This window comes from Egretta garzetta, unplaced genomic scaffold (genome assembly GCF_000687185.1).
Source record: "Egretta garzetta isolate BGI_Z169 unplaced genomic scaffold, ASM68718v1 scaffold569, whole genome shotgun sequence".
Lineage (NCBI taxonomy): Eukaryota > Metazoa > Chordata > Aves > Pelecaniformes > Ardeidae > Egretta > Egretta garzetta.
The window spans coordinates 314,010-337,340 of record NW_009260809.1 but is presented as its reverse complement, the minus strand read 5'-3'; the positions used below and the strand labels follow the sequence as shown (position 1 = coordinate 337,340).

Here is a 23,331-nt window from a genome sequence, read left to right as displayed (position 1 = left end):
ATAAAGAGTCTAGTGCTGCTGCCAATTTACAGTAAAAAAAATCATAGCTCAGAACTAATGTGCTAGGTATTCTGTAACTTCAGTATTGGTTTTCAGGGTGTCCTTCCTAGATGATACTCATAAAGCCTTTTCAAGCTGATTTAATGAGGAAAATATGTCAACTTGACCCTGCTCATATCCTCCCTTAACTTTTGAAACCACTGCTTCTGTGATTCAGCCTTTGGATCTGAGCTACAACAGATGGCATCGATGCTTTTTATGTCTCTAGAAAGAAATAATGATTAAACTTAATCTTTTAACCCTTTTTTTGTTTTCTTTATAGATGTCCACACTGAAGCAGTACAAGCAGCACTCGCAAAATACAAAGAGAGAAAAATGCCCATGCCTTCAAAAAGACGGTCTGTTCTTGTGCACTCTTCGGTAGAAACGTACACGCCTCCAGGTATCTATTGAGTTAACATATGTAAATCTTGCCGGGTGAATGTGATAGCAGAACAAAGCATTTGTTCTTTATATTTTGCTAAGTTGTAACTATGTTGCAGGAAACTTCTTGTGTATTCATGGCTGTATTTCCCGATAGTCAGGTGTTGGTCAGTTTTGTTCTTTGATGTCTTTTCTCAAGATTTTTAGTGTCTCATCTAGAGATACTATGTCTGCTAAAGGTACACTTGAAAGCAACAATAGAGTGAGCGGTTGCCCTTTATGCATTATGTTCTCTTACATAATGTCTTGCTTGGAAGAAGATAATCTTGGCAAATGTGTCAGAGCTGTAAATACCTTATTTCATGTTGCATAAGATTCTTTTGTTAAGAGTTGAAGAAAATGCCAGAGCTTTAAGTCGATTCATTAGCTTGCAGAACACTCATCAGATGGTTTTAGCTGTGAGCAATTTAAAACATTCAGAAAATCGTATGCTATAATTGTTCAGATTGTTTAAATCAGAATGTTTTCTTCAATTTTTTTTTAGGGTGAAAAAAAGTAATCTTCCTGTTGTCTCACAATGAATTCTCTAGAGGTTCAGAAAGTCTTTCTCCAAATGTGTTATGCTAGCAAGCCAAGTATTTTGGGGCCAGTGTCTTGCATACAAAGAAGAGGAATTTCCCTGAGCTCTTAAGTTTTGAATGATGTGCTTTTGTCTTTTCTAATGAGGCCCAGGAGTAGAGAGGCACACTGACCTCTAGTGCCCTTCTTCATCAATTTTATTTCTTATCCCCCTTCTGTAAAAGAGAAGGTCTGCTGTGCTGCTCTTGCTTCCTGCCCTATATTTCTCCTTTCTGTTTTTCCCATTTAAAGAAAATTCCACTTTGTTTGCTAGTCACACATTTTGTATGTTGTTTTTGTGGGTTCTCTGGTTATTTCATTAGTTAATAAATAATTTTCTGTAGTATATATATGATATATATATATGGTCTTCCTTATATTTTTGCATATAAGATTTGTTAAGGTACCATGCATTTTGATTTGCTTATTCTTCTAGTACTCATATACTGAGAAGCCCATGAGGGCAGCTGTTGCAGCAGGGTCGTTATCATGCTCTTGAGTTTTCTTGCATACACGTTGTTTGTGTGTGTGAAAGTTGTTGTGAATTGCAAAAAGTGAAATCCTGGAGAAAATTAATGTATAGTAACCATCTGTATACTGAGGCTTTGGGAGAGAGGCCCTAAGGTTTCAATTTATAGCTATTCCAAGCGATGTTCCTCCTCTCTCTCCAAAATAAACTCTGACAGAATAGTCAGTGGTGCATTTCATGTGGCATCACTCTGTCCTTTTCTCTCATTCCCCTACTGTGACAAATCACTATGTGCTTGGCGTGAGGTATATCACACAAGAAAAGAACACACTGCTGTTCTGCCTAAGATTTGGTGTACAAAAAATAGCTGGCATTCAAAAGCTCTGCTGAGAGCGGAGGACAGCTAGGCTTTCCGGTCTCCTTTAGCATTTACAAACTAGAAGGAATCTTCTTGCATGTTTTTTGAGAGAAGCAAAATATCATTCTCTTTTGAATACCTTTAGGACAGATTTGAAACAGTGTCCCTGTGGTTACTGCTGTGCCCACTCTGCCTGAGGTCAGGGTTCTGCATGCTGCTCTGAACAAGCAAAGTCGTGGGAGGATTGAGAGACTCTACAAAGAAAAAAAGTGAGATGCTGTTGATAAACTGTTAGGTTATGTGATAAAAGCTGGTCTGCACACCTTCGCAGGAGCACAGAGAGTACAGGTGGGGGAGCCCAAGTAATACCCTGCCCCAGCTGTTCCCAGGCCTGCTCTAGAAGGCATGAGCCTGTCACAGATCCATCTCCACAAGCCCAGAGGAGCATGGGGAGCAATATCAGGCGGGAACCCAAGTTAAGGACTCGGAAGAAGGCTCACCCTGTCCATGCCCCTCCCAGGGCTGACCCAGGAGAACTTCATCCCTCCTGACCAGGCTTGAAACCCATCAAGGCTAGTCAACACTAGAGCACCTTCTGGACTGAGGGGGGATGCCACAGAGGGGTATGGAATCCAGGGCAAAAGTATTTTGGGACTACATGAGACTTGTTACGGGATGTTTAGGTGAGGAACCACAGACAGGGAAAGGCATAGATTTAAGTTATTTGGGGAGGAACAAGTGTGGGGAAAATAGCGGAGTAAGGGGATAAAAAGGGCTGGTCATGTATAAATGCTACACTTGCCTGGCCATACCCTGCAGTCTGTCCTCTCCTCCTGTTATACTCCATTTCTAACACCTGTCCTGGATGAGGGATTCTGTATTCTGTATGTATGGAATGACTCAGTCAGTCAGTCTACACAAACAAATGGAGTGGGACTGCAGCCTTGGGCTTGTACATCCAGGTGCTAGCAACTGGGGAGACTGGGATCCAGGGACAGCAACTCAGCAGACACAGTATCCAAACACAGCTGCTGGAGGGATCCACGTTGTACACGTGTGTGCATATATGACCTCCATCCTGCTCAGCCAGAGAGGGGGGCAGGATGAGGCCATGGGATCTGCCTATGTTTGTGTGAGTGCTTTTGTGTGTTTGTGCTGCTGGAGAGTGTAGTTTTATAACATGCCTGCCCAAGTCATTAGCAGAGCAGGCAAATATGCTCATGCTGGGCTTTATCAGGATACAGAAGCACCCTAAATAATATATTCTGAAAGAACGGTTACGTGTTTCTGGGATGTGTCATGCTGTTTCTAAGAGAAGGTGGCTTGTTGTGAGACCCCTTTATCTCTGTAAGAGACTGGGCCACTGGATGAATTCTGTATCATAGGAGATCAGGCCATTCAAAAATATTCTGAGGACTTGCTTCAGCTATATCAATTGACAAAAATTGTCTTTTTATGGGCCTGTCTTTATTTGCAAAGTTAGTTCGGCAGGAAAGACCTGAAATTGCAAAGAACCTGAGTAGCAATGAAGCATCTAGTTTTCTTGTCTTGAGCCATTAAACCACTGCCCTAAAGTCCTTATAATGGGAGAAGTTAATGCAATTATAAAACCAGGCTTTCTTAATAACTGAAATTTTGTTACAAACAGTTACCATCAGTCACCAGGAAGGAAGCATCAGATTCCAGGCACAACTTTAAGTTCAAAACCAGCTCTTGACTGGCAGTAACGGAGCTGCTTTAATCAGTCATCCTTCCAAAAATTTTAATGAACTTTTGGTGTTGTCCCATCAAGTCTCTCATCATTACCATATGGATTTCATGTGATAAGAACTTGAGCTGTAGGCTTGATGCAAGTTTGGTCCAAAGGGTGGTGGTTTCTGTGGCTATCTTGGGTCAGCTCCCAGCCAGGAAGAGCTGCAAGCCAAGTACATAGCGTTCTGCTCACAGCACAGAGAACCACGAATTAACTCTTGTGATGCCACAAATCTAGTTACTGATGTTACTTGCTACTCTTCTGTTGTAATTATGGTTTGATTTTTAGAATGCTTTTGCTACAGATCCTTCATTTTTATACACAGTTAATATTTTGTATTTAAAATGGGTTTTTCCCCTCTCTGCTAATGTAAGACACCTGAAAGCTTAGAAGTTTTAGAGAGACTTCATTAAACTTGTATCTGGATAAGGAAATGCTATCAGAGTATGTATTCTTTGAGAAACCTGTTTTTTCTGTAGTTTTATTTCTTACTCTGAAGTAATAATAAATTGCAAATGTGGGGGTGGGGTTCTTTTTTCAAAGCCTGACTATTTGTAATCCTATCTTGTTCTGTATTCCTGGAATTGTTTATTTTTACTTTCTGCCTAAAATAAAGGGAAGGTTGCAAGGACTGGTTTGGCTCCTCTGCAGGAGCAGACACAGTCAGCAGCCAAAAACTACAACTGTGGTAGTAGACCAGAAATACCATACAAGGCACGGGCCCAGGAATGGTGATCCATGACAGCTGTATCTTATCAAAGATCAATTGTTAGTGTATTTTCATTCAAAATTGTCGTGTTTGACTAGAGATGGTCAAATAATGAGAGATCTGCAATTTTAACCTTGAAAATGACACTGAATTAAACAGGCTTCTTATTAAATGATTTCTGATTTTTGTGGTTTTAGACTGTTTAAGAGCAATTATCCTGAAAAGAGCAATTATCCTGAACATATTGGAAATGCACATATTCTTGAAAAGCAGAAACTGGTTACCTTACTGGTAACTTACTTCATTTACCTTAATGGTCACTGAAACTTGTTGCCGAAGATGAGGAAATGATTTTTAACATGGGCTTCAACAAAATGTATATGGGATTGTATCTAGCTGAACAGTTACGTGTTCAGAGGATTTAAAAAAAAAAAAAGCCAAAATTAAGGTTGCAGATTCTGAGGTAACCCATTCCATTGTCACCCAGGATTTCCATGTCTGGAAAGGACTCTAGAGTACAAGTAATGGATACCTTATCTTTTTCAGAAGCTGTTTTTCAGCTCCTGCTGACTTCTTAATTGGTCTGACCATTATGTGTGACTTAAAACTGCTCTTCACAAACTGACTTGATGTGAACTTCATCAGTATATGGGCAATGCATTGTTTCGGAGCTTTCCGTTAATACCTGGGGGAGAGGCGGGCAGGGGGGCATACAGAGGATCAAGTTCTTAAAATACAGCATTCTCTTTAGGAAGGCAAGATTCTCTTTCTGTAACAAAATTTTCTATTTTTCATTCAAAATCAAGGGAGATATATTTTCCTGATATTTAGAAAGACCTTTTTATTTGTTATTGAGTGGATAATAAATGTGGAAAGATTGAGTGCCAAAGGGAAACTTCTGGAAAGTTGTAAATAACTGGATGGTAATCAAAATAGGAGCCCTTTATCAGACTTCTACAGCAAAAAATACACATCTAGAATGAAAAGGTGCTTTACTAAGCATTTCTATGTAGTGCTCATTAATATCCATTTATGTGGTTAAAATACATGCTTTTAAATTCCTTTTAATTATTCTTAGATTAATGAAATTACCATGTCATTGAACTTTAAAGCACTGTGCTTTTTTTTTTTTCAGTAATTAGTTCTCAAAAAATTTGTCAAAAGAATAGAAAAGTGAAGAATTTCCCTCCCCAAAATAAAAAGAAAATACCCAACAAAAAATGTAATGGACTTTATTCAGGTGGGATGAGATCCAGCTTATGTGTTCAGAACAGAAATATTCTTTCAGTGGAATAGGTATGGTATGCTCACTGAGAGTGGTTAGTGAATGTATTAGGTACCTTACGTAGAAGCCTTTACTGAATCTTAATGTCATTCCAAATACAGGAAGTAAATGAAACTTTGCTTCAAGTGTGTTCTAGCTATAACGTGTAGAAGTTGTTGCATTAACCTGAAAATGGCATAAGCCAAATTTGCCTGTGAATATACCATTTGCTTAATACATGCATCTCATGTGTAGCACATGAGAATGCTATGTGAAGAATACGGAAAAACTTCATGTTCCCGTCTGTTGGGTCATTCCCACATTACATGCCTGTCATCATTATTTTAATCACAGACACATCGTCAGCATCAGAAGACGAGGGCTCGTTACGTCGGCAAGGGCGGATCACCTCCACTCCGTTCCAGAGCCATTCCAACGTAGAGCCCTGGCTTAACCGGGTTATTCAGGGCTCCTCCACCTCATCCTCTGCATCCTCCACCTCATCTCATCCAGGAGGGAATCCTGCTGCTACTTCCAGTACTGCTACTGCCACCGCTGCTGCCACTGTGCTTGCAGATCTCATGGCACACACCCAGCTAGGTCAGTAAAGAACTGCCTGTGTGCTTGGAATAAATCAAATTAAAAATCCCAAAGTAGTGCTAAACACAAAAATCTTCACTAGAAGATATCTATAAATAGACTTAAAAACGTACAATCCACAGACCAGGTATGTATGATATAAATGTATTTAATTTAAACCAAAACAGTTGATCATGAGATCTGAACATACATTATTCTTGGTAAAATGCTTGATTTATCAAGAAACTAACGTTCAGTTTTACTGGATTCAAAAGCAGAATTTCAACAGGTTCTTATTTTTGGTGCATGCTTTCCAATCCGCATAGTATTTACCCTAGAGAACACCAGGGTATGGATTTCAAAGGTGACTCAGTCGGTAAACACCCAAAAGACAAGACAAACATCCAGAATCTTTTGGAACGTCATGAAGTCAGACATACTGACAAACCTAGATGTCAAGCTGAAATGTGATTTTCCCCCCCCCTCATTAATTGAAATTTAGGTCCTGAATAGTCCTTTATTGTGAAACTAGAGTGAAAATGTAGAAGTACTGGTAAGCCAAAATGTAAATGTGAATTTTGTCTCAATCTCTATATGTTGAAGGTCCAAAACTTCAGGTTACTTTTTTTCTCCTAAAATGCAGAGCACTAGTCTTGTGGTTTTGGAAGGTTTCGTAGGGAGGGAGAAAGGCAGTCTCTTCCACCATGGAAATAATTTTTACAATGTTTTGTACACTGCAGTGAAGATTGATAGTGGATTTATGTGCATGCAACGGGTCCTAACTAATTTTAAACAATGGGAAAGGACATAGAGGAGAAACAATAACTTTGTATTTCAAATAATTTTTCCCCAAAGTAATGTAGAAAAATGAAATTAAGAATGATGTTTGTATTTAACCTATGGGCTACAGCTTGAAGTTCTTGTGCTTCTAGTAATATGCAGTAGGCATCACGTATATTGTTCCTGGACATTTCAGGTTTTGACAGTTTAGGTGCTCTACTTACCTGACTTTTGTTTATCTGTGACTGTATGTCTACATACACTATACAGACATTTTCTTCTAATTCATTACAGAGAACAAGTCAGGTCAGATGAGAAAAAGCCATATAAGTGCTTTTGGTTTTAACTCTTGAGTATACAGGCTTCTTTATTCTTAGAGGTATCAGTTAACATGATAGTTTAAGGCACAAATATATTTTGTAAATACCTGTTCATTTAGCTAGTTTAGCTGTTATGTTCAAATTTTGTTGAAAGCCCAGTCATGTATCCTTTAGATGATACAAACAGCTCATGGTTCTCTTAGGCATGAGGCAGCTTATTCATGAGAGGGTTGCTTCTCTGTTCTTTGCTGGTTTGCCCTCTGAGTTCCTTCTGCCTTATACTAAGTTTGGGGAATCAGCCCTAGTTTATAGTAGCTATGGGCTTCCAGACACAACCAATGCTTGTAGTTTGTGACAGTTTTACTTCTTCAGACTCCTAAAGCACTTTGTGAAACAGGGAAAGGAGTATGAACAAGCTAGAGGATCCTCTGGTTCTTCTGTGTGGCTTAGGTGCTGACAGAAATAGGGATTGACTCATTTTGCTGTGACTGATTTTTCACAGTGCAGGAAGTTTTCCTGTAAGTGGAGCTGAGATGGAAAGAAGTAGTAGCTTGCTTTGTGTTCTGGAAGGCTCTTCAGATGTCAGAATGTCCGGGAAGGGTTGTCTGTGTCTTTCCTACTTCCCTCCTCTGTTTGTGCGGGGATCTCTTCATTGTGGAAGCCAGGTATGGAGAGGAAATCTAAGCTTTTACAAGGCAAAACACTTTTCCCCAAGCCTGCTTAGTTGCCTTAGAAAGCTTCTGCACTCTGAAATGGTAGGTTTTGTTTTGTGTCTTATAAAGTTATGGGCAGTATTTGGCTTTGTTCATTTTTCTGCACTTCATTAGTACTTCATCCATCACCATAGAAATTTGCTGCTTTGGTTAACTTTTGTGGCTTTATTGCTATTGAAACTGCTTCTGTTTGTACAAAACATACCCATCTTACTGCCTTTAAAGAAATGTATGTTTTCCTCTTCCCATTTCCAAGCTTATTTATAATAAGAAATTTGCATTTATTTTTTTTTAACTTAGTGGATGTCAGTAAGATGAAATATGTCTATACCTTGCTTTAAGGGCATTCTGGATTTCACATTACGGATTTATAGGAATCATGTTTAACTCCTTAAAATTAAGAAATAAAATTGGAAGGTTAGCCATAATTGTGTGATTGATGAAATTCTTAATCTAGCTTTAAAAACAAGATATGCAAAACGTAACACAGCATCCTGTTACGAGTTTTATCTTGGGCTGTATAAATATATATCAAATTTCACAACTAGCTTCTTAAGACCTATTCATCAGGACTATTTAATCATGCAAAATCAAAGCCTTTTAATGGTTCAAAGTCCAGCATTTAAGTAGCTAAATGTTGGACTGCATGCAGTGGAGTAGTTTGAAATTTCATTAATGGGAAATAAGTATGCAATTATAGTGTCTATCAGAAAGGAAGCTCAGGGATCATTAAGAGCTGATCTACTAAAATATTTAGAAAAGTAAACTTTCTAGTGCCTTTGACAAAAATTTAAATATCCTTTTGAGTAAGAATAATCTTCCTATTTCTGAAATGCTTGCCGTATTCCATCAATTTTCATTTCTAGCTTTGTAACATTCATGTGTGTCCAATAACAATTCAGTTGTGATATTTTTCATGTTAAAATAATTCATCAGCAAGTTTGTCTATAATCTTTCTTTCTCATAAGAATATGAAAACGTACTTAGTTCTTGCATTGAAAACTTTTTTGGTTATTGATAAGTACTAGTATACTTTCACAAAGAATCCCTTTGATTTGTCCTAGAGCATAAAAGAAGAGTTTATTCTTTCAGGTAATGTGCTGATATCAGCAATATAAAAGGCATCTTACATATTTTAAATATTATGCCTTACTAAAACATTCTGTACTTTGGCTATGTACTGAATAACTGTTCACTATTTTGATATGTTGGAGAATTTAAATTCAGGAGATTGTTCCCTTGCAGCTCATCTTCTCCAGCTTACATTTTTAATGATTACTAAATTCCCAAGCAGTAGACTGCATGCAGTGTTGGAAGTGCAAGATTACAGTACTCAATAGTCATATAGGAATATGCATTACGTTTAAGCTGTTTGTCTTTCACCTATAAAACCAAGGACAACATTTACATACTGCTTTGGGGGCTTTTTTTCTTTCAGTGTAGTATTTCCTTTAAAATGACTGAGGCTAGCAGTGTGTCTAGGTATTTTCCAAGGTCACCATTGCATCTGTGGAGTATTTCCCAGCTGAGCTCTTGTAGAGTAATTGGGAAAATACGTTATCATGGTATTTGACCCACTATTTACTGAAAGACTTAGAAGTACAATTCCTTTTCTTAAGGGGAAGCAGGGTTATAAGAGTAGATGTTTTGAACAGCTGTGGCTCTGTAAGCAGTTTTACAGGAGTTGCAAGAGTGAAGTGTGTTTAGAAACAATTTCAAAGTTTCATTGAAAAGGAAATGCAAGAATTAAGTAGTGTCTTGTGGACCCTATTTTGTGTTCTGGCTAGGTTGGTGCGCTCTTTTTTGTTTTATTGTTCCAATACAATTTAATAAACTTTTTTTAAGTGTTCATTTTGGTTGACTGGTTTCCTAGAGACAAAACAATCCTACATGGCCAGCTCTAGGTCTAACCCAACTTTCTGCTAGGTAGGGGCTTTTCTAAAGTGTTTAAGTCTTCACCCTGAAATTTCTCCTTTAGAGACTACTGATCCCTCCTTAGAGACTACTTTCTCTTCAGTGCCTAGCTTTTAATTTTCTGTATCGCATCCCATACGTTTGTTCTTGGGCCACTGCTTTCTTTTGCATTTATCTTTGTTTTCTAATCAAAAATGAAAGGTACTAAATCCAGTTAACTTTATTCCTGAAGTCACAGGTCTGTTCAGACTTTTTTTTTTTGACTGCTCACCACTGCTCTTTCTCTGCTTTGCCACAGTATCTCTAGGAGATAGACTAATTTAGTGGATTCTTATGGGCCTATCTCAATAAAATGCTTAAATAATTAATGAAATCAATGTGATTTTTGTCTGAGCATAAATCCTGAAAATTTAACTTACTCATTCTACGTGCATAGAAAGAATTTTGCCTTTGCGAGGCAGAATTGAGAGGGAGAGTCGGTTCTCTGCTGTATGTAAGTTGAAATAGCTGTGGACAGCAGAGAAGTTGTTCATAAGGACCCCTTCCCTTTTATGGTGAGGGACATTGATTTACGTGAAACTTGGCTCTGAGATGTTTTTAAGATACGTGAATGCTGTAGATTAGCACCTCTGTATTTTTTGTGCTTGTTTTCAGTGGGAATGATTGTTAATGGGGTTTTTTGTTTCTTTTCTGAGCATTCTCATTTTTTTCTGCAATTTCTTTGAGCTATTCGCAAGTACACAGCTCTTGCATAAATGTTCCCAAATAGCTTCTTCCTTATGTTATTTTCTGAGCACCTAATTGCAGGGCTTTTGTATTGCAAATATTTGCCTCATGCATGTGGGCAGAAGATTGCTTTTTCCCAACAGCAGTATGCATGGTAAAACTTGCAACCATTCAGCATTTAAACTTCTGTACACTATGCACAGCTTCTGACCTGTATGTGCACCAAGTGTGTGTCAGTCTCTCTTGTCCTCTCTCTTGACTGTTATATTTGTACCTATGTGTACATCACTCTGAGTGTACATTTTGAGTCATCCTAAGGTTTAGGGGTGACGTTATCTACATTAATGCCATTTTGTAGCCTTCCACTGATGAAGCCCTACAGTGGATACATTCCTAATTGTAGTTCTTGCTGGTGTATTCAAGGAGTGGAAGACATTAATAATCGCTGTAGGGTCTGTAAGTTGAGAAGTATGGACTTGTGGGCTAATACTGCAGTATGGGAACCAGGTATATTTGACTCTGTGTCCTTTTCTGTAATTAATTTGTGTGCTGCATTAAGTCAGTATTTTCGGACTTTGGTGTAAAGGAAAGGAAAAAAACAACCAAAAAGCAACTCAGAAAGTATATAGAACACAGTGAAAGCATTTCAATTTACTCTGAATACATGAGCTTCCTATACATGCTGTTATAAGTGGTTATACAGATCAGTTTTACAAATAGCTGTCACCCTTTCTTGTTACTGGTTCTAACTCAGGCATTTGCCAGAGTCATTAAGTGATACATTGTCCTTCATGTCCTATACACATGAAAGGAATATGTGGTCCTTGCTTAGTAGCCAAAAGGAGGTTTCTGCAATACAAAAATTGGCATTGCAGTGATGACCATTGGAAAGTATGGGAATGGATTTAATTTTTTCTTCTGGTGATCCCTCTAAACCTGCTTAGAGCTGTACTGATGGCTTGTATATCAGCTCCGGAAATCTGTGAACAGAGCTATGAGCGCTTGTTATCTTAGTGCTAATTGCTTCCTCAGAATGTGTGGGGTAATAAACAGATTTCACAACACTGCCTATATCTCCCTGTGCTTTGAGTTCTTTCTGCAGGATTTGTGGCATGCTGAGGTCCTTCAAGAGATATCACTGCAGAGCTGTGTGACCCCAAGCAGTTCCTCCAGCACAGTGCAGCAGCGTGTTCTTAAGCTCCTTCCTGTTGCACTCCTATTTTTACTCATTAGTATTCTTTGTTATTTTCTTGTTTGAACACTTCTCCCGGATACTGCCATTTCCTAACCTGTGATTCCATTCAAAACTGTTCCATAATCTAGGTTTTGGAATGACGATACTCCCTAAGCATTGTTCTGCAGCACAGAAACATGGTGCCATTCAAAGCAAAGCAGGCTTTTGCCTCAAGATTGTTACAAGGTGGTTCTCAAGCCCTTGTGAGGATTTGAGAAATGCCCTGCTTTCCGTACGTAAATATACATTATACAAAAATTAAGTATTGCTTGTAGCGCACACCATGAAAATGAAAGTGCATCATGTCTGGCCACAAATGGCTACCTTGTGCTTCAGAAAACCCTGCGCTAAATTTACCTGTTGTGAGCAGTATGTGCGTATAATGATGACACCTACACCACAGGGCTTTTTTTAGTGTCACGGGCACTCCAGCTGTTCTCATTGATAGATGCCCTAGTGAAGTGTATACTACATCTGTACCACAACATAAACGGGAAGCTTTTACCTACAGTACCGTAGTGAGACTGTTGAAAACAGGTGGTAAGAAAAGCTGCTAAAGGAAAACTATGACTGGTCTTATAAACTGCAGGTCACAATTTTTTAAGTCAGCAGTTACTTTTCTCTAAGGGAGTCTTTCATCTCTCTGTGTCCATCCTCAAGATGAGTGCTGTCTTTGCCATCTTAAATATTAATCTGTGTTTCTCAGCAAAAGTCCTCCTCTTACGGCCTACAGAATGTAGATAAGTGCTTCATTTTATCCTGGGGCAAAATTTCCCTTCTTTTAAACCTTATGGTTTCTCTTCCTATGGGACTTAGAGTGGTCATTCCAGTTTTGTGATGAGACTTTGGGGGCCTGTATTTCTTCTGAGAGATGTGAGAGGCTTTCTTTGTAGACTTGTGCTGTTTACTTGTAATGAAATCTTGCTTTCAGCTTGGAGTGACCTACCACTCTATTTGTCAGAATTTGTTTGGATCAGTTTGAAAGTTGGAATAGCTCTTTTCTACCCTGGAGAGACACAGCAGTTCCTTCCAGGATTCCCCCTGTATCTAGAAGATTTTGGTTACAGTTTGATTAGAGAAATCAGTGTTTTGTTAAAAACTCATGAGAAAACAGCAAGAATGCTCTAAGAAGCACCTTTGGATAAATTGATTCTTAAGATGACTGATGAGCTCCTATGTCTGTCTTCCACTTCTACAGGTAACCACTCTGCACCTCCAGATGTAACCACTGGCCTGGTGGAACATTTACATCATGAACGTCCACAAGTAGCATCAGTACGAGGGGTTCCCAGAACCTACAACAGCAGCATTTTGGAAACTGCAGATGGTGATTGTATTATAAACCTCCTACCTTTCAATCTATGTCCCTTTTTCTGAACAAGCGAACACATAACACAGCTTGACAGCCATCATGTGCTATGTGCTATGTGCCTGCCCCCTCCATATGTGTGTATCTGTCAGTCTGCCACAGGAGGGGAAACTGTACTGCATTTCCCATGTTCTGCTGGTGGGAGCCATGTCCCCATTCCTATATATTTCTAGAGTAAAAGACAATGTAAGCCCATTAGTCTCACATTTTAATTTTATATTGCCTCAGAGGTTTAAATTTCAATAAATACAAATCAACATACAAATTTATATTAAATTTAGAATAAGTGTATCGCGTATATAAATGAAAATCAGCATTCGGCATAGTTTTGTGATTGTGATTATTTTTTGCTAGCCCTGTAAAATATTGAAAGATTCACTTATTTTTTCCAAGCATTCTCAGACTTTCAGAACTGAATACATGTTAAGATGTAGCAAATACCTAGACTCTTGAAGAAAAGAACATTCTTCCGGTTTGTATTGGAATCTCATGAAAGGGTTAGCAGTTTGAAAAGCTAAATTGAAGTGTGAGAAGGTATATGCATCAGCCAGGTAGCTAGGGAACAGCATTGTTTTAAAACAAACGAAATCGTGGTTGAAACCATTACTTATTGAAGCTGGGTTTTTTCCAAACAAGCTGCTCATCTTGAATGTCTCTTCCACCTGTAATCTGTACTGAGCTTAGAGTGATGTTATTAAAAATACAGCAGCATGTGTTTTAGTGTATGTTTATTAAAATGTGGTAAGTAATAAATCTTTTCTGTTTGGCAGGTGTACCAGTGAATAGCAGAGTGTCCTCTAAAATCCAGCAGCTTCTAAATACCTTGAAAAGACCAAAGCGTCCACCCTTGAAAGAGTTTTTTGTTGATGATTTTGAAGAGCTACTAGAAGGTTAATTTTCTTTCAAATACATTTTTCACTCTGTTTAAGCAATTCACAAAAGAACTGATATGTCTTAGCAAGTGTTTTCTTTTCTTCTTCCCAATAGAAAACAAATCATGGTAGAGTTGTTTCATTGGAGAAAGAAAGGTCATATGCTATCACAAGTGAAACAATCTTCAACTCAACCCTCCTTCTCAGTGTACTTGTTCTCTGCCCACCTCCCTCATTTTGGAAACACTTCTGATTCAGCCCAGTTTGGACCAGTGTGATGCGTTAGTGAATACTAAAGACAGTGATTTACAGATACTTGGAGAAATTCTATTCATATCTTTTTAAAGAACTTGATTGGTATATCCAGAAATTGACATGGTTGATGACTAAAAAGTGATTCTAAACTCTGCCCTGTGGTAATTGGCAAATTTATAGAGTGTGCTCTTTGGAGTAAGTCAGGGCATAGCCTAAGATGGTGCAATGCACCTCTGGAAGCCTCTGACCAACCTCCTGTTCAAAGCAGGTCTGACAAGATCAGGCTGCTCAGGGCCGTGTCCAGTCCAGTTCTGAGCATCTCCAAACATGAAGATTCCATGGCCTTTCTGGCCGCTCACACTCAGCTGCTTGTCTACAAGCACCCCCACATCCTGCTCTGAAAAGGTGCTTTGTATCTCTGGTCAGTGCCCAAATATAGATAGATTTAAAAAGTTACTTGCTAGTACCTGGAATACATTATGATAATATTGTTTGCATGCATGTTAATATTCTCTTCTTGAAATCCTGATACTTTCATTATTTTAAAGTTCAGAGGAATTAAATGCATTGAGTGCACTGTGCAATGTCCTGTGTGCGCTACATGAAAGGATAGTGCTTGTGCTCTGTAGATATTGCTCATCTAAAACCCATTATTTTCTTCTCTGTATGCATGTGTTCAGATGGAAAGAAAAGCATCTCTAACAAATGTAGAAGTTGCTAGCAATATATATCTGCCTTTAAAACCAGCTGCATCAGCTAATTTTGGAGAATGATTTTTGTTCTGTTCTGTCTTAAAGATTGAATGCAAATTTTGTTCTCTGTGACGTTTTTGAACAGCTGCTACTAGATATCGTGTACTATTTGTTTGATATTTTAAGATATGAAATGATTGCTGTTCTAGTCTTTCACTGAAGATTTTTCAGCCAAACTTTTGTTGAGATGCATGTATGTCACTGTGGAAAGCAGGGAAAGCAGAAAGCATCACTTTGAAGTGTTAATTTTAGTTATTGCATAGATTGAGTGTTAGCTAAATCCAACTATGACTTTGTTTTGCTAACTAAGATCAAGATACTTCACCTTCTTTGGCAGCCTAGGGCAGGATTTTAACCGCAGGCTACTTAGAGAATAAACGGCATACAAACCCTGCCTACAGTTAAGAGAGATCATCCAGAACTCAAACAAGATATTCTGAGAGTGGTACAGTTTGTTGTAGATAACCCATACCAGGATAATTTCATCTGGCTTTTTTTTTTAATTTATATTGTTACAGAAACATAGTGTCGTTCTTCATTACCTGTTGAGAATTTGATGCAGCAAAAATATGTCTAGTTGTCACTGAAGCCATTCTCTCTGATAATGCTTGTTGACTTGATGTAAGCTTTCATTTAAATAGATGTGCAAAACAAATTGCAGAAAGTATCATCTTTCCAAAGTATACAAAAGAAGATTCAAATTCTGTTCCCGTGGCCAGGTCCTTTGAATAATGTGGAATCAGAGCTCCGAAGTGATGGTAATTATTTTTTGTGAAGCCAACACATGCAGTGATTAGCATAGCATTCTTATAAAGCAGAGGAGAACTAATGATAGCCATGAGGAAGAGGAAGGCAAGAACAGTTTGTCTATTAAGTGTAATTTGCACATTTTTGTAAAGATTGACATTTTCCATTTTACTGTGCTCTGGTTTTAGTGCAACAGCCTGACCCAAATCAACCAAAGCCTGAAGGAAATCAAATTACCATACTTAAAGGTGAACCGTTAGGCGTGGTAACCAACTGGCCGCCTTCTCTGCTGGCTGCCCTGCAGCGCTGGGGAACTACCCAGCCGAAAGCCCCTTGTCTGACTGCATTGGATACAACTGGGAAAGCTATTTATACGCTTACCTACGGTAGGTATTGATGATAACTATATGAAAGAATTAGATGTTCATTGTGGAATGAACAATTTGCTTTGCTTAATTTGCTGTGCTCACGACAGATACTTTGAGATTGCTATTCAAATGCAAATTATGAATTCATTGTATATGAAAAACTTTTTAAAGAATGAAGGGAAAATATATCTGGTATTGATTCTTTACAAGTGGCTATTTGTAAATTGTGGATTTTTTTCTTAAAAGAACACTAAAAATAGCCTGGTGTAAAATGGGAGGAAGAAACAGATGACTAATAATGCACGCTTCAGATTCCCAGAGTAGATATTAAATTTTAACATGTTCTTGCATATCCTTATAGAGAAGATGTGTACTTCAGGAGCGTATGAAGGATGTTATTGTGGGAAGTGAAACTTCCCTGTATCAATGCACTAGAAGCATTACATTAGTTGCATTTTTTTGGAAGATAATTGTGTTTCCTGGGACAGTTAACTGCACCATTTCATTGTATAGTATGTTAGAATGTTAACATTTCTTGTTTGCATTCTTATAGATGAAGTATGCTTACAGGAAATGTAACTGAGCAGCTGCATTAGTTTCATTACTTTGCAGTGGAGCTTTGAGAATTGTTTAGAATATCGTGCTTAGTTTTAAGTTCTAAAAAAAAAGAAAGGAAAAGAAGAACTAAAAAGAAGCCAAACTCTGAATTGTGCTTGGACTTTCTGCCAACTGCACTATAAACTCTTTTTATAGAACTGGCCGTTTGATGTACTTGAGTCCTGTGTAACTTTTTCTTATATAACTGGAAATTTCACAGAAAAAAAACTGTTGAAGAAGTTTGAAACTGACAAACACAAAATAACTGATGGCTGCTAACTGATGGTTGCCACGTGGTCTGAAGGGATGGGGTGTGGATGTCAGTCCATGATAAACACCCTGTTCTAGAATCTGAGTTCCAGATACATGCTGTTTGCCATGGCATGCTTCTTTAGGGGGGATTCTTGCTTTGATTTACCATTTACAGTGGAAGAGGTTTGCTGATGCTCATTTTTTTTATAAACTGCTTTTTTATCAAAGCTCTCCTTTTTTTGGAGGCTACAAATTAAAAACTGATTTTTAAATTCTGTCAGATAAGTAGTCAGATTGTTGTATTTAATAGCTTGAAATAATTTTTTGTCCTGAATTATTGAGAGCTTTGTAGATCACTACTGAGAAGTGAACTGGCATTTCACAGAGCCAGATACTGTCGCATTTATTCCTACCCTTTCTTTCTAAAGTTTCAGGTAATTTTTTGTCCAGTTTAGGATTTTTCTTTTCATCCTGAGCAGTTCGCTTTCTCTAAGAGCCCTTTGGAAGGAGTCCTGTGAAGTGCCTTTTGGAAATGCAGTTAGACTGTATCAAGCAGACTGTGTGTGTGTGTGTGTGTGTGCGCGCGCGCGCACATGTGCACTGAAACATTGGAAGAACTCAGTAGGTTTGTGAGGTGGGATTGCTTTCACAACAGCAATGTTCACTTTTCCCCAATTACTTGCTCTCGTGCCTGTTGACCCTGTTCTAACCGCCTTGCCTAGTGCATATACAAGGCACTGAGATTTGCCAATTAAATGTTAAAATTTTAGTCCCTGTTTTTTAATTTCTGTATTGTCTTTTTTCTTTAGGCAAGCTGTGGAGTCGAAGCTTGAAGTTAGCGTATACCCTGCTAAACAAGCTAACCACTAAGAATGAACCACTGCTGAAGCCTGGAGACCGGGTAGGCTTCTGTTTGAAATGGTCTCTATGGATAAAATAGACAGAGAAGAACAGCTTTAGCTAAAGAAAGCCTTATAATACTGTGACTTGTAGTATATTATCACAACATTTAGTATTCCTATTCGCAGTTTAAATATGAACCTCAACATTGTTGTGAAGATTTTTTTCTTTCATAAGTTAAAAAGTAGCCTCCTCCCCCCAAAACAATGACAAAAATTATTTCTTGTTTTAATGTATTTTTTTTAGGTAGCTCTTGTATTTCCTAATAGTGATCCAGTTATGTTTATGGTGGCATTTTATGGATGTCTCCTAGCGGAACTTATTCCTGTCCCAATAGAAGTTCCACTAACAAGAAAGGTAGGGAAATGCTGAATGTATTTTTATGGTTTCTTAAATAAATACAGTGTGTGTTTGTGTGTGCAAATGCTATAGTCCTTATATGGGATCCTCAGAGTCTGCACTTTTGAAAGCAGTATGGTACATCAGCTGAACGACTCAATGCATGTTATATGCTTGCAAAGTGTTTAATATTTAGTTAGGGACAGGGAAAATAGTACGAAGCTAGTAAGTTAACTATTTTAGGCTATGTAACTGTAGAAATGATTTGAATTCATTATTCTTGAAAAGATGCGTGAAAGTGTTTTTCAAAATATAACACAGAAATGCTGTCTTTTCAGCTCTCATGCTGAGTAATGAGCGCACAGACAGGTAGAGACAGCATAGTTACTGGAAATATCGGTATAATCCTATGCACACTGAGATTATTAAGGAAGGGCTGAAAAGCTACAGGCTCTGCTCTTCAGTGCCTCAGGACTCAGAAATAGCATCAAACCAGCTCTTCGTTTTACCAGAACTTAAATGTCCATCTTGGGTTGGAGAGGGATCCACAACCATTGCCTTTGATGCTACTTTGCTACTATTGCTTGCCAGACCTACTGCCAAATCTAACTTGGCAAAACTAAACTTTTTGATAAGCCTTTTGAGTGTAGACTTCAGCCTTTTGTTTTCCATAAAAGCTCTTATGGGGAGAAGTTTGTTTTTTCCTGTGATATAAATTCACTTAATATTTTTTAAACATGGAAAAGTTACAGTAAACTGTACAAAAGCTTGATTATTTGTAAGTTTGCTATAACATTGTTTCTCTGTAGGATGCTGGCAGCCAACAGATTGGATTTCTTTTGGGCAGCTGTGGAGTAACACTAGCATTAACCACTGATGCCTGTCAGAAAGGCCTTCCTAAAGCTCAGACTGGTGAGGTGGCTACATTCAAAGGTATGTTTTTAAGCTACTCAAATTTCTTTATAGGATAAAGAGCGGGTACATCCATTGCTGCTATTAAACAGCTATCTTTGAGTTTGCTTGCATGCTTCTAGCTTACATGTAAAGAAGAACCAGCTTCTTTGTCAAGACAGTATTTAGTGCTGCTTCTTCCTATTGGGGGGTGATGCTGCAGCTCTTCTTGCCTCCTGTTGTATTCTCTGAATACTGGGGAAAAAAAAAAAGAGTTTTGGAACTGTAATGATAGTAACTTGTCTTTTTCTTTGAAGGTTGGCCTCATCTCATTTGGTTTGTGATTGATGGGAAGCATCTGGCAAAACCAGCTAAGGACTGGCATCCACAAGTACGGGATGCCAGTGCTGAGATTGCTTATATTGAGGTGATGCAATATAATATGCCTAGCTTATGGTTACTGTACTGTAGTTTATGTCACAGCATGTTTTTTTCCTTTAATCTCTTGATGCAATAAAAGAGAATAATATTTTTAACTGTGGAACAAGAATGTTACCCTTATGGTTGCCAGGCAAACTGTCATTTGAGTGGTTGTGCTGAGTCAGATTGAAGATTGGGGATAATTGGCATTTTGGGATCCATGGGGCAGTTTGTTTAATTGAGGTAGAGATTTAATATGATATTAGCATATTCTCTGAATATAAATGAATACTTTATGGTAACTTTTAAATTTTTTTTAAAGTTCACTTCATTTTTATAATAAAATATCCTTTCAGTTCACTGCTGTAAATTTTCAAATTTTGTTGTTGATATAATGCTTGCATAAACCTTCTCTTTTCAGTACAAAACAAGCAAAGAGGGAAGCACAGTGGGCATTACTATATCACATGCTTCCATGCTGGCACATTGTCATGCATTGACTCAGGCATGTGGTTATTCAGAAGGTAAGTTGGATAGGTACAACTTTTAAATTATACTCATAGCTTTGAGTATTCCGACAATTTATGTTTCAAAATCATGTTTACTGCCTTAAAAGAACTTGGTAGCTTTAATTGCAAAGGGAAAGACAAACTTCTTCATTCATAATCAATGTGATATGTGAAGGAAAGTAAGAAGCCACTTGTGAAATAATAATCAATGTGTATTAAAATATTTTTAACCTAAGATCCTTATTGATTTTATTCAAGCATTTAGATTTTTCAGTCTTCATAAATTTCCTAGTCAGTGGTAAGAGCTATACTGATTTTTCATCCTCTATGAAAACAGCTTTGCTATGAATCTGTTTTGCCCTCCCTAATGCCTTTTGAATGCACTGGCCACCTTATGAAGTCTTAAGGGGGCCAGTTTGAGATGCCCACGTGCAGAGTTAGAGGAACCTTCCTCCAGAAATTGAGGGAGCTTTCTTAAACTGATTCTAGAGACTATTTGGGTAGCTTGGATCTCTTTGAAGAGCTTTGAATGATGCCTGTTCCAGCTATAGTTGCTCTAACAGCACAGACTGGCGTGCCATGCAGACAAGCTGGTGTCAGTTGTGCAGCTTCTTATCTCTCAGGAGAAAGAGTTGCGGTTATTGACCAAAGGAAAGCCCTTTTGAAGTCTTGACTTGAAATCCAGTAATGACTATGTGAGATGTAAAATGCATCATAGTCCTTATAACTCTTCTACTTTACAATTCCTAGGAGTGTAACACTTGACCCATGAAAGAGAGGCTTGATCAAGAAAGTTTGAGAGTTGCCATATTAAAAACCACCCCTACTTGCTTGGCTTTACTGCTCTTGCACCTTTGATGACCCTGCCAGCATAGATCACAAAGTTAAAAGTCCTAGTGCAAGCTGTCTGGCCCAATTACTTAAACTAGGTCTGGATTCTAGATAGTGCATTCAAGAGCATGAACAAATTGCTAAACAGTTTCTAACTGTCATCTCCTGCATTTTTTTTTCCTTCCTCCTTTGGGCAATTGGTTTACACCTGTACTGCTCCAAAGTCCACACAAGTAGTATAACAGAGTAAAAGAGGTTTTCACAGTCAGATATCTGTACTCTTTTTAATTATGATCAAAGGACACCCTTTCCCATTTTCATTTTGGGACATTGCATCACAGCTGCCAACTACAAGAACTGTGCTGGGAGGAGTGGATGGCGCACCCAGCTTGTAGGTAAAGGATTGTACAGAGGTTCCTGAATCTTGCAAGGATGATGGCAACCAATTATGGATTGAAAGGGTCTGCTCATCTTAATTCTCAGACAAATGTGGAGTAGTCTTGCTAGCCATTAACATTTCAGAGCTTCACAGAGGGTACAGAATTCTCTTGTATGTTCATTTTTCAAATTTCTATTGCCACATGCTAGCGATACTGTCACAAGGTTTGTGTCCTGTGTAGACCATACCCAGAATAAAGCTTTTCCTTCCATTTTGTTCATAGCTTCTTGCAGCTTCACAATTTTGGCCTTCCTACTTTCAGAAAGGAAGGGATCTTCACCTTAGTTACTCATGTCCTACAAAAAAACATCTCCACAGGGATTTGAATAAAGTGAGATATCTACTTATTTTCAGTCACTCTCTCAATGAATAGCCAAGAACTGCACTTGGTTTTGACCATGTGCATAGACTTCATCTGTGCTATCATTAACCAAAAATTTTTCCCTTTGAAATATATTTGCTGGAAGAATCTAATGGTTTGAGTTGGTTTTATCCCATAATTAGGTAGCATGTGCTAATGTATCTTGGGACATACAGAATCACAGAATGGTTGAGACTGGAAGGCATCCCTGGAGGAAACTCCACAACCTATCTGGACAACTTCTGTCAGTGTGCACTCGCCTCTGCATAAAGCTCTTCCAGATGCCCCCCATCCCTTAGTCATCTTAGTGACCCTTCACTGGACTCAGTTCCGTAGCTCCATCTCTCTCTTGTACTGGGGAGCCCAGAAATGGACACAGTATTTCAGGGTGTGGCCTCACCAGTGCTGAGCAGAGGGGAAGAATTGCGTCCCTTGACCTGCTGGCAACACTCTTCCTAATGCAGCCCAGTACACCATTAGCCTTCTCTGCCACAAGGATACATTGCTGGCTCATCTTCAACTTGGTGGCCACCATGAACCCCAGGACCCTTTCTGCAAAGCTGCTCTCTAGACACTTGGCTCCAGCATGTCCTGATGCATGGGATTACTCCCCCTCAGGGGGCAGGACTTTGCATTTCTCCTTGATGAACTTCATAGGGTTCCTGTCAGACCATTCCCTCAGCCTGTCGAGGTCCCTCTGGATGGCAGCACAGCCCACTGGTGTATCAGCTATTTCTCCCAGCTTTGTGTCATCTGCACACTTGCTGAGGATACACTCTGCCCCACCATCCAGATCCAGACATCCTACAGCAAGTTTCACCTTATCAATACAAGATGAGAAAAGGGGAGCTTACCAGCTTTGGAAGAAGGGGCAGGCAACCCAAGAAGAGTACAGGGATTTTGTCAGGTCATGCAGAGAGGAAATTAGAAAGGCAAAAGCCCAACTAAAACTCAACCTGGCCGCTGTTGTAAGTAATAATAAGAAAAGTTTTTATAAACATGTTGACAGCAAAAAGAGAGCAAGGGAGAACCTTCATCCTCTAGTGCCACTAAGGATGAGGAAAAGGCTGAGATTTACACCTTCTCCGCCTCAGTCTTTAATTGCTCAATGAGTTATCCCCAGGGTACCCAGCCCCCCGAGCTGGAAGATGGGGATGGTGAGTGGAATAAACCCCACAAAATCCAGGAGGAAGCAGTTTATGACCTGCTATGCCACCTGGACATCCACATGTCTATGGGGCCGGATGGGATCCACCTGAGAATGCTGAAGGAGCTGGCAGAGGAGCTTGCCAAGCCACTCTCCATCATTTATCAGCACTCCTGACAGGGGAGGTCCCAGATGACTGGAGGTTGGCAAATGCGACGCCTATCTTCAAGAAGGGCTGGAAGGAGGATCCGGGGAACTACAGAGCTGTCAGCCTGACCTCGGTACTGGGGAAGATTATGGAGCAGTTCATCCTGAGTGTGGTCACCAGGCATATGGAGGACAATCAGGGGGTCAGGCCCAGTCAGCATGGGTTCATGAAAGGCAGGTCCTGCCTGACCAACCTGATTTCCTTCTATGACCAG

General features: G+C 38.9%; 1 protein-coding gene across 1 annotated transcript in view; it reads left to right on the top strand.

Moving 5' to 3' along the window:
• The window catches only part of DIP2A (disco interacting protein 2 homolog A), a gene marked incomplete at its 5' end in the record, with an annotated part of 105,604 nt that overhangs the window by 34,089 nt on the left and 48,184 nt on the right, over window positions 1–23,331 (top strand). Inside the window, 10 exons of the mRNA XM_009646916.2 lie at window positions 323–442; window positions 5,949–6,194; window positions 13,059–13,187; window positions 14,000–14,119; window positions 16,044–16,241; window positions 17,882–17,973; window positions 18,219–18,329; window positions 19,121–19,244; window positions 19,520–19,629; window positions 20,044–20,146. Coding sequence (XP_009645211.2) covers window positions 323–442; window positions 5,949–6,194; window positions 13,059–13,187; window positions 14,000–14,119; window positions 16,044–16,241; window positions 17,882–17,973; window positions 18,219–18,329; window positions 19,121–19,244; window positions 19,520–19,629; window positions 20,044–20,146 — 1,353 coding nt within the window. The remainder of the gene's footprint in view (window positions 1–322; window positions 443–5,948; window positions 6,195–13,058; window positions 13,188–13,999; window positions 14,120–16,043; window positions 16,242–17,881; window positions 17,974–18,218; window positions 18,330–19,120; window positions 19,245–19,519; window positions 19,630–20,043; window positions 20,147–23,331) is intronic.